This window comes from Synchiropus splendidus, chromosome 12, assembly GCF_027744825.2.
Source record: "Synchiropus splendidus isolate RoL2022-P1 chromosome 12, RoL_Sspl_1.0, whole genome shotgun sequence".
Taxonomy (NCBI): Eukaryota; Metazoa; Chordata; class Actinopteri; order Syngnathiformes; family Callionymidae; genus Synchiropus; species Synchiropus splendidus.
The window spans coordinates 11,659,367-11,671,640 of NC_071345.1; the positions used below are offsets into that span (position 1 = coordinate 11,659,367).

Here is a 12,274-nt window from a genome sequence, read left to right on the forward strand (position 1 = left end):
ACAGTGAGGTTATTGCTTCAGTCCTAATTATGTGATGCATCCATAACATTGCTAAATAAAACGGACATTACTCATTTACAAAGCTGTCTGCTTCGATTAGGAAAATGAAATGTGTCTTTTAAGGTGAATTAGAGTGAAACAGGCGTTTCATTTGTTCCATCAAACCCGGGTAGTGCAGCCCAATATTACTGAGATACAAGAACATTCCGTTCATTTCGCTTTCTTACTGACCATTGTGAGCTGAATCCCTACAGCATCGGTGAAGGCACAGCGCAGGTTGACAGTTTGTCCAGGATAGGACAAAACCTCAGGCTCCACCTTCACTCGTTGACCCAACGCTCCTGGTGAAACAGAAACACATTGCATCAATATGATTGAGGAATACACTCATTCATTTTTACAGCCTTGTGAATTTGTCCTCCAGTAACACGTAGACAATACTGTGCAGACAAATGCACCCTTTGGTTCATGCCATTATGACCCTCTGCTCGAGTTCTTCTGTGTGTCAGTGGTTTTGCTCTCTAATCCTAACTTAAAAACAGCACTATTATTGCATTCAAGTCAAGCATTTCGATGGAGTCGTCCGTATAACATAAAATTTGTGAACAAAGAGGCAGTGACCCTAGACTCGATCACTGCTAGGAATGGAGATTGGAAGATTGCACTCACACTCAGAGCAAAGCAATATTACAAAGGTCAACGTGAACTCAATTACAAAAATGGAAATGAAGAGTTTGAGCAAGAATTTTGTACCTTTCGATACTTCTACCTTCATGGACACTCAAGTTAATACGATTAATTATTGAGTAAAATGGGAATGACACTCTCAAACAACACATTTTAGTCATTTAAAAAAAGGCTATAGGCAAAAAAGGATATATAAATACATGTTTAAATGAGAGAGGCATCACTGAAAAAGAAATCGGGTGAAGAACTGAACTATCCTAAATAAACGGCTGTCTTACTGCTGAAAACTGAGCGGTGTTAATTCTGTTATTGCCTACTATCAATGTTTAAAAAAGTAAAAGACAGAAAGATGAAAATTTCTCCCACAGTCAAGCATATCCATTTCATTTGCCTATGTTAGAAACACCAAATGAAATCAAAAATATTAGATTGACTTTCTATTTTTAGCCTCATAATCATCACTGAATTTCTTTCGTTTCCACTGAAAAGTAGTTTCATTCACGGTAATGACTCTGTACCTTCTTCAGCGAGAATCTCAAAAGTTCCATTGTAATAATAATAAAAAAAGCTGGCATCATTTTTGGCCACAGCACATAAACATCACTGTAAACAACCATCCTTTGTGTTCACAGGGGCAGAAATGAAATCCGGATGAGAGGAGGTATGAATCCTCCAGATGATGGATGAGGACTGGGTCAACGCAGGGACGACTCAGACAAAGGCGTCTGATGATACGTCGTGTATGAACACAGAAGACCAAGTGGAATAAAATGTTCGCTCACTGTAAGAATGAGTGGCCAGTTCTCTCTCCAATGTTGGTCATTAATCATTGTCCAGAGCTGAGCGTTTCCCCAACCTGTCATTTATTGCCCTGACACATTCTTTGCAGCAAACAGTCAAAATAAATATGCTTTTCTCCGGTATGTGAGAAACAGAGCGAGGGGGCTTTGAAATGACAATCCTTCCGTGTCTATGCGTGTGCATGAGAGTGTGTAATCCCGGTCTACGTGAAAATGTAATTACTTGTGTGAGTAAGCGCGCATTAGTGTATGTCAGCAAGATGGCACCTGTTTCAAGTCAGAGTGGATTACCTGCAGATCCACCTGAAATTTCTGCAACTGTGGCTCCCTGAGCAGAAACGTATGTCCGGGCAGAGGCAATCTGACACTTGCACAACGAAGGGCCATTTCACCCTAAAGACAAACAACGACGCAAAAAAACTTGTTCGCCTGGTTTGTGCTGTTGTGTTGAAACTAACAGGAAACACACACCTTTCAGCACACGTGTGTCAAGATGAGAGATAAGGGCAGTGCTGCCTTTATCTTCTGATAAGCAATAAACACCAAAGCCTTTCTTCTCCAAGGAGATCTCAGATATCAATAAGGAAGAACAGGGGAGAGGAGGAGAGAAGGAAAACACGTCTTTCCCAGAATAACACCAGCTCTCACAGGACCAACCCAATTTAGAACCACAAAACAAGACTCACGCCGCCACAGAGCAACCTCTGGACAACCACAGCCGATACACAGGGGAGCAGCCGACCAAGAAGTGCACACGAGGAGGGCTCGAAATACACAACGAAACAGGTTTTCATCACACCAGTGCTCCTGCAGTTGTCAAAGGAGGATCAACAAATGTGAATGAGAAATGAGTGAGACAGGAACGCCGGTCATGTTGGTAAAGCCTGCGCGCACTCTTCACAATACAAGTCTCATTATTCAAAGTCGGATTTTTAGCTAAGATTTGGCTTAGCATATTTTCACTAATCACACTTCTGGCGACAACAGAAGTTTGATCCAGGCTGGAAGGGATTGGGTTTGATCTCAATCCAAATGCCCTTTTTTTCACCTAGAAGGACCAGTGTTTGAAAACTTTGACAGACACTGCCAAGGTGCGGGTGACAGGAGGCAGAGAATAATTTCATTTTATTGTTTGTTTTTCTCTAAAAGTCTGGTGCAAACAGTGGCATGTGGATTTACCTTTGCTGAAAACATGACTGCATAGGCGGGAGGAGCAATTTCTATTCAAGGTGTAACCTCTTAGCAGAGTTCGGTTTTGCCAAACAACGTACGGAGCATGCTCAACAACGACGCATTTCAGAGGGGTCGTATTTCACAGCAGCGCACCCACACAAACAAGTGTACACACAGCACAGGTATGATTTTAGCCCTGACTGGATGCTGACCAAAGCTCTCAAAGCAAACCGCACGTTGATGACCAATCATTCTCACGCGAACAAGGCCTCTAAGCTGTTGGAGTTGACAACTTCTTAATAGCTTCATTTGGGAAAAGATATATATAAATATTTGTTACAATTGTTAAGAGTTAATATATATAGCAAACTTAAAAATATATGTTCAGCAATGTGGGTGTAGATGACGTTTATATCAAAATGCCCTTTTAACAACAAATAAAGTGCAGAATTTCATTTCCAATTAGAATAAAATGGGAATAAGAACACAAAAAACACCAACATGAATACCCAAGAAATCATATGAAAACTTGTCATACCGAACACAAAGTAGTTTCGACAGAATCCATGAGATCAACATCATCATCACGGTGCACCCTAAACTAGTTTGAATGTGTGGGTTACATCAAATGACTTGACAGGTGGGATTTGGCCCACAGCCCATGAGTTTAACTGATGTGTTAGTCAACAAGTCATTCAGAATTTCAGCAAACACAAGTAGTTCCATTCACTCATGTGCAGACAGTATCACAGCACCATTGCGACAGGAAATTAGGGTAACAAATATCGATTATTGCTGTAAATTAAGACATATTAAAACAAAATTACATACACAAAATTATTGTGAGTCAATAGTCCCCCACGTCATCTGAACAATTTCAGGTAAACCACAGAGAAGAGCGCTCAGATCTTGCAGCCGTCAAGGGCGTTTTGTGAGATCAAGCTTGTCATCAAACTAGTCTGACTAACTACAGATTAGCTTTGGGATTGGGAGTTGTACTTTTGTTGCTCAAAGAGCGGGAAGGGGGGCAGAGCTGCTCAGTATCTTGATTCATTGTCTTGATTGGAGAGCATCAACAGAGTCAGCATGGTGCACTCCAGGTCATTACATAAATCAGGGATGAATCGAGGAAGGTTCCTGCTGTATTTCAATTCCGAGTTGAGGATTTTATGTTTTTACATTAAATTCCAAGTGCATATACACTTTATGTGGGGGGTAGCTGGGCCTGCTGTCCGTCATTCACAGGCAATAAGGGAAGAGCCAACACAGGTCAACTCTTGCCAGAGCGGGGATACGAGACAGGCCAGCCTTATGAGAGTCAACACTGCCCCAGGGAAATGAATATTACACACAAGATAAACAAAAGCCTGCACTCCGTCATCCTCCGTCATACTGCCCAAACCCTTAAAGACTGAGAGTTAGTGTCATTAAAATGCCAGACAAAGAGAGAAGTCAGTCCGGGCACAAGCAGGGACACATCGGACTTGGAAATGCCAAGGCAAGTCAGCATTTCAAGCAATAATTGTCACTATAAATATTTAGAGAGCACTGGTCACATGAAGCAGCGGCAACACGGCTGCAGGAGACAGAAAAAGCGAAGTGGAGAATAAAAGACAGTTCAAGGGTAAAATGGAAGAAGGGGGGGGTACATGCTGGGAGGGGGAAAAAAAAGAGGGCTGGATGCGACAGGGGAGAACAGAAGACTCACCGCTGCTCTACTTTACACTCGCCATGCCTTCTGCAAGTGATACCCCAACCAAATGCACATGAATATTCCGATTCAAACCGTCTTCTGAAACACCTTGAGTTGCGATGTCACAAGTACAAACTCATTTGATCATGACTCACACCTACAAAGCACAGGCATGTCATGTAGACACACAGGTAACGACAAAATATAGTCGCAAAATTAACAGTCCCCACCGATCCCCATCATGGTCACACTGACATTTCCGTACTTCCCACCATTCTTCGATCGAGAGCAAAATGAATGCGGATGGGGAGAGGTGTGAGAAAAGTGCGGTATGAAAGGGTGTGAACAGAGAGAGGCGCCAGGAATAGAGAATAAATGAGCGAGAGAAACAAGAACGCGGTGGGAGAAGAGGAGTGGAGCTCACAGGGGATGAGATGTGAGCTATAAACAAGGTTAATAGGAGAACGCTGAGGGACAAAGGACAGAAATATGTAGAGGAGCATCATAAAAATAAAGGGCTGAAATGGGATGGGGCAGGTAGGAAGCAAAATGGGGCGAATTCGTGACACTATTTTTAATGGATTCTACAAGTCTATTAAGGATGTACAGGTTTCACTTGAAGACCCTTCAAAAATTCAAATTATCAGATGGTAGTTCGTGTGGTCTCAAAGTCTGAAAAGGGAAATCATCTCTCACAGCGTTTTTAAAAGGTATTGGATTTGAAATGAAAACTGTGTGTCCCTTAAAATGGGTTGTCAGGGGACCACATGGAAAGGAAAGACAACTGTAGAAGGCCACTATGAGGAGGACGAGTCAGACGACATGAGGATTCAGCACTCGACCTTGTGATGATCACGGCGGCTTTGAGAGGAAATCAGCAGCAAGTGCTGATGAATGAAAGCAGAAGATCAGAAGGGCAAGTAAAAAAAAAAAACAACATGAAATCCTAATTTCCTTTGCAGGCCACTTGAGACAGCCACGGATTATATAGGCACTTATCAGGCCCCCGTGCCCACCCGCCTCACTGCCTAATTTCAACACATAATGGCATTCATGTCCTCTGCCTGATCCCTACTACAGAACAGAAAAGCACAACGTCAGGAGGACTGGGAGTGGAGGCCATCACCTAAAATATCTAATGGGGCAGTCTGGGCTCAGCAGCAGACTTTTTATCAAACTAGTGGCTATGGACTGTCAGGTGGGCGAAACCCATGCGCCATGCTCAGTGTTCCTGAAGACTGCATCCCAGCAATTCATCGCGTGTGTGACTGAGTGGGTGAAAGATGAAGGCGTGTGCGAGTGCGAGCTTTTCCTTGGTGCTGCAAACCACTGCTGCATAAACTGCGATGAGCTTTGGTTTGCGCAAATTTCGTCATTATCTCCATGTTGTGCAAAACATCTGCCACTTTTCAGCCTTGAATGGAGAGCAGAGGGGAGCTATGCTGGCAGGAGAGAATCCGCTTCTACAGATTCCAGTTCTCCTTCAAGCTTGTTTTGGAATTAGATTGATTCGCAGCCTACCTATCAAACTTGATGACTTGGCAGGCTCCCTTTTTTGGACTAAGGTTGCCTCTTGAGATTTAATGAAAAGAGCGTTTCCAGTACCACAGGGGCCAATTTGATTAGACTTCACAATACAAAGAATGACGCTGTAAAACGACCACCTCGGCAATTCCAAGCTCTAGAGTTCTTGGACGGTAACCAAGTAAATGCTCGTCTTTATTATGCATATTGTGTGATATTTCTGTCAAACACGCTTACGTTTCTCATTTAAATCCAAGAGCATATGGATACGAGTCACGGTCTTTCCTTGGGCAAAAGATTATATTTATTTTATTTACCGATCAAAATATAGGTTTCAGGGGAGTTGGTGAGTCCCAAATACAGATGACTTGAGAATCACTCGTTGAAATACTGAGGATAATGTCGGTGATCAGTGCTACAACATATTGCCATTTGAAAATACAAAAATAAACACTGCAATGCCTACAAACAGGATCAATCTTTTTCCTTTTTCCTTTGAGCTGAAAACACATTCAAGGATCCTATATTTAAAGCTCTACATTCAAGCTACTGAAATAATAAGGTAAGCATCTTCCGTGGACTGAGTCTCGCTCCACCGATGCTGTTTAATCAGGTATAAGAAGCCAGGTGAAGAGATTTTGTGGGGTTCAAAAGCACCTAGCTGCTTTGTTTAGAGGTTTGGTTAAGACGTCTTTGTAGCTTGAATGAAAAATATTTTTGCTTTTGCCATGGTAAAAGAATAGATCACAGAATGCATGAATGAATATCAGTAAACTGCCACCATTCTGATTATATTCAAGAAAATACAGTTTATAGTAAGTCAAGATGCTTGAAGAACTCTTAGACACGATACAAAGGATAGCACCCTGAACATGTGCCCAAAACAGTATTCACACCATCACATCAAATCGATTTATATACTGGTCAGGCCAATGTCAACCACAACCACGGTCAACTGTCGACCACTTTGATTAGCAATGAGAAGATATAAGGCAACATACCGTATTATGGTCTACTACGACAAATTCTGAAACATTGTTGGGTTAATTAACTCCGTAAATTATAAATGAACCGGCGTAACAGAAGTTAAGCCACACACACACACTTGAAATGTTGGGTATCAGTACATTATCGTGACAGGTGTATTTGAAAATGCCTTTTGAAATTAGCAAGGTGTGCTTGAGCGGACGGCCTGTCGAGGCATATATTCAATAAATGCTCCGACGGAGACCAAAAGGCGAGCTGTTAAAATCCCCTTTCATTAAAAATGCATGCTATGGGTCATGGATCTGAAGAATTCACCACTGTGTTTAACAATAACCATCCCAGTGTGACAACATGAGATGGAGGCATCCTTCAAACCTCTCACCAAGCGCTTCGAAAGAAATGTTGAAGAATCACATTTCAGATCATATTACTATCAGGGGACTGAGTTGTTTTGCAGAACTAGAAGCTAGAGGACACCGAGTTGCATGGAAGCTGTGCTAAATGGCTTATAACACCAAGCACTTATAAGATCCTGGTGCTTTTATGAAGTCAATTTAATGCTCTGACTGCCATTAGAGTGTCAGCTGACAACAACAACCTTCATTCTGGATGTACAATTGCAGTAGAGGGACTAAAAAGGGGCATTTTAGTTTCGTCATTTTCTTTCAACAGCTGACATGGAAGAATAAGTATACTTTAGATTTTGAACAAAAACTGGGACGCATGTAGTCGCAGTTGAAATAGCCTCTTTTTGAAAACCGAATGTAGTGTTAATGAAAAGATGATAAAATTGAAGATGATTTGCATGATGGAATTGGGATCAGACATGAGTGGTGGTAGAAAGGGTGAGTCAGTGAGTGGTTTCATTCTCAACTGCTGTGGATTCTGATCAATTGTTTATTGTAGAATATATTGAATTATCACAAATGTTTAAATGCGCATTAAAGGAGACAAATTCTCCCCAATGTCAGTGGTATCAGTCATGCACGGTGTTCCCTTCAAGGGAGCAAGAAGAGCTGCCGCTGTGTGTTGTGTCCAAACAGCTGCTGGTCGGCAGTAATAGCCATTATCAGCTCGAGTCTGAAACAGCATCAAGCAGAACCTGCTGTCTGTTGCTGCTACCCGACACTGTTGCACCACTGGTTCGCCTGACCTTCACACACACACACACACACAGATGCAGACAAACACATGCACACACACTTTGGTATGCAGGGAGCAGAGTGGAGAGGCAGCTTAACTTTGACAGGCAAAGCAGTTTGACAAGCCAAGAATAAAACTAGGAAATGAAGACTTGAGCTGAGAGTGTCTCGTCTTTTCATTGACCTTTACGACAGACTGTCTGAGACCAATCAATAGCACATGGGAACCCTTGGAAATAACCCAAGACGTCACTGATGACATCCAAAATAATCTACTTTGTTGGAAGCCTTCACGACTCAGCGCAAAGAAGTAAATAAGAAAGCAGTTCCCTGAAATATAAAGCATAATTTTGATCTGACTCACAATTCCAGAGGGAATGGTAATTTTGCCATTTTATTTCCATGGAAATAAAAACAATGTGATGTTTGCTGGCATCTGTCACAAACAAGTGCGTCCCCTTATGGCAGGAGAAGATGATTTGCATTCCACAGATTCACCGGAACACAGCTAAGACTAATTTTGAAAAGCTTGAAATGCAGTGGCCTCAGCTTGAAAATATCCTGTAACATGTCAGGCGCTGACAAAAGCATGTTCAAAAAGGAATAGAGGTAAGTGGACAACAAGCTGAGATTGAAATAGGAAATGTAGTCGCGCTGAGAATATGATGCGTTTAGACTGCACAGAAGAAGAACAGCAAACCTCATCCTCTTGTTCAAACACAGACCTCATGTATTGAAAATTGAAGGCAGCTCCAAGCAGAGGGAAATGGGTCAGTTGGGGGTAGAAAAAGAGATATTAAACCCATGTCTGTCAGATAAAACAAATTATGAACAGACATGGCAGAGTCACTTTAGCCCCTTTATTTAAAAAAAAGCAGGGAAAGAGGGGAAAATCATTTAATTGTGACAGTAAAAAAACTTCTCCATCTGTGTGTTAGAGACAGACTGATTTTTAAAGCAGAAACTCTTACTTGGGCCGCAGCTGTATGTTGGTACTGCGGTAACAATAAATTAAAAGAATGTTTTGCTTCAAGGTACTTTCAAATAACCCCCCCTTATTTATCTTAGCTCTAAAATGCAGATTAAAAACATGAAGAAGGGGATCAGTTATCAAAATTATAAACGCATTATCAACCACCAATTAGATTTATCATCATACAAATCTCAACACTTGGGCACTGAAATCTCAAGGTAGCATACATGAGGTGAGATGCAGGGAGAAATGAAGTGTTACAGAGAGGTTGCATGTAGGAATCTGGGGCCAAAAGAGCCAACATGTGATGCAACATGAGCAAAAAAGGGGAGGAAAGGTGAGGGGGGGAAGAGTGCAACCTTTCACTCCATTCACACTGGCATGATGAAATAGATGATAAAGATGGAAACAGAAAAGGAAATCAAGGACATGAGAAGAAATGAAGTGAGAGGTAAAAATTCCTGATATGGAACAGAAGGAGAGCAAAGGAGGCATGCGGTGTTAAAAGGAGGCGCAAACCTCAGCTTCAAAGATCCAAGGAGAAATGAACAGCTGGAGGAGAGAATCTGCAGAGGGGGGTGTGTTTTGATGATCGTGTGTGTGTGTATGTGCAGACGCAAACATCTGTATAGCAATTCATATCCCTTTTTAGCAGACAGATTACAACAGTGCCGCTGCAGGAAAGAACTGCTTTTCCCAAATAGACAAATTAATATGAACATATGGCACCTTGATTAAAAATATCACCTCAGTCAGAAAAAATAAAAATAAATAAACCCCACAGGAGAATGGAAACAACAACACTTTTGTTGAATTGAAAACTTCTTGGCGAGGTAGGAAAACTTCCTGTTTCCAAAGCTGGTCCTTGACCTTTGCATTGTTGCGAGACCCTGACTATACATTATGTATGAGCAAGAAAGGGGAAACTGGCAGGGCCACAAGAATTCACAACGGGACAACCCAACCCTTTTACAGCAGGCAGAGGACATGAAGATACATAGGAGAGGAAAAAAAAAAGCCACACGCACAAATATCTACGGACTAAAATAGAATGAAATTACATCTGGTCAAACATGTCGAAAATAGAATTCCACATGCTGGAAAACTGGGAGCATTACTGCAGGAAGGAATCAGGAAAACAGCGACTGGCTGCATCACTTTTCAACTGTTTCATAGAAACAGAAATGCAATGTTTATATTGCTTAGCCGCATTTTGCTCCCATTATGATAAGGTAATAAATCCCTCCATAAATACAACAATAAAAGGCCACAATGATATTTATGAGGCCATAAAACGAGCAGTGTACAGGTGAATAATTGATGTACACAGGTGACGAATATTTCGGAGGGCAGGAGTGAAAACAACACATATATGTAAAAGCTTTAAATTCATTGCAATTCAACCAAAACGTTGAGTCTGATAGTGTCTATGCCACTTGCGGCTTGATGACATTTCATTCAGTATTAATTAATTGAGAAATCATTCCACGATGCAGTCAGCCACAGCTGACTCCAAAATATGTTTCACCACCAGCGACCCTCAACCGTTTAGTAATCTAAGAGGGAACAAAGACACGAGTGAAAACAAAAAGCAGTCAAATCGCTGTAGAAGTCAAGAGATATCTAGAGGTGCGCTGTTGTATTAGCAAAGACAGGCATGAAAAACACAGCGCCTGCACGCGCGCACACACACAGGCAGGCAGAAAGTATTCTACGTTGGGTGAATAATTCATTGCAGAGTTAGAACGAAAGCAACGTGCTCTCCTCCTCCTCTTCTCATCTCTTCATTATTGATAAACACCAACATCTACACTGTACCTGACCCAGGAGGGATGGAAACCAAGAAGAGACAAACGAAGCAGACAAGCTCAAAGAGATAATGTACGACTCTGCAGCTGTTGGGGAAGTGAAAAGTGTCAAATACATAAAATAAGAAACGAAAATCAGGCACTAGACTTTTAAGGGCCGAATAAGTTTTGCTTTTGAGCCTGGGTTTACCGTGCGGAGACGCACAAAAAAAAATAAAAAACTACCTACATGCTGTCTTTCTGCTGCTACCATCGCACCAACCCTCTGAACAAGTGACTGAATAACTTACTGGCTGACAGACACCCAGCTCCCCTGCGGCTCCTGGCTCTGCTTTGTCGGACCGTGCACATCAGTCTACCTCCACTGCTCTCGCTCTTCCAGCCCTCCCTCCCCCGTCTTGCTGCCATAGTTCTGTCCCATCTTTTCATTTTGAAATAAATCCTTTTTTTTATCCCTCCGGCTCTTTCGGCTTCTTCCTTTGACAAGTTTTTTTTAAACCATCTCATTTATTTTTTTCTGTCTTGGTTCTAGTCCTGTGTCATTTCTCTTTGTGATAATTTAACTGGGCATGTTATTCCATGTCTCTCTGCTGTATCGGATTGTTGAGATGTGTAGAAAAGGAGTCTGAATGAAACTCTTTGTGTAAGCTGCAGATGTCCAGGCAAGGTCAGCGATTAGCGAGCTATAGAACCTGCCACAGGCATGTAATAGACATGCTAAAAGTTACTTTGTGTGTACCTTAGTTGCCACAGAAAAGTCAGAAAGAAGAAAGAAGAAAAATGCAATTGGTCTCATTGGTCATTTCCATTATTCAGCCATGAAATGACAGTGGCTGGACTTGAGTTTGACCAGCGTACACCCCCCAAAGAGAAGACAATTAAAACCTCAACCTTCTTCAACTGGTGAGGTGTTTATTGTAAGATCAAATATGTTATCAAGCAAAATATATAGCTGAAAACAAGACTAGTGACAAGCCCATGCAAATATGTGACCAGAACAATTGGGGAACTGGAAAGAAACTCTTTCCCTGTTATGTGTCAGCTTTAGTTCTTCCTTTTAGCAAACAACGGCTCATAAAGAATTTCATCTGCCTTCACACGAAGATGAACTCTTTCCATCTTTCCATTACTTTCCAGAACTGAGATAAAAAAAAAAAATCATCACCTCTAACTGAAAGCCTCACACCCGGCATCCCTTCCTGTCATTCACACGTCTATTTTTTCTTACTCCTTGTGACCTCATCTGTTGAGCATACGACCACACTATACAGACTTGCAACAAAATTCATCACAAGCTAAAGCATTGAAAGTCTATAAAGGTGAGGATGTTTTGTTGAACTCACACCGTCAACATCTTGGATCAGCCTTTAAAATGGTCTCACAAATTCATCACCTGTTTTGTGTATTACAATGTAAATGAAAAACTATTCATCTACCTTGCCATTGCCATTTGCGAATACAATGTGATGAGGCTTTCCATTTTTGCA

The 12,274-nt window shown here is 41.6% G+C and overlaps 1 protein-coding gene across 2 annotated transcripts in view; it reads right to left on the minus strand.

Annotated features, from left to right (window-relative positions):
* The window catches only part of si:ch73-22o12.1 (nectin-2), a 105,112-nt gene that overhangs the window by 68,770 nt on the left and 24,068 nt on the right, over nt 1-12,274 (minus strand). For both annotated transcript variants that reach the window (XM_053881508.1, XM_053881507.1), the window contains exon 2: nt 232-341. In XM_053881508.1, coding sequence (XP_053737483.1) covers nt 232-341 — 110 coding nt within the window. The remainder of the gene's footprint in view (nt 1-231; nt 342-12,274) is intronic.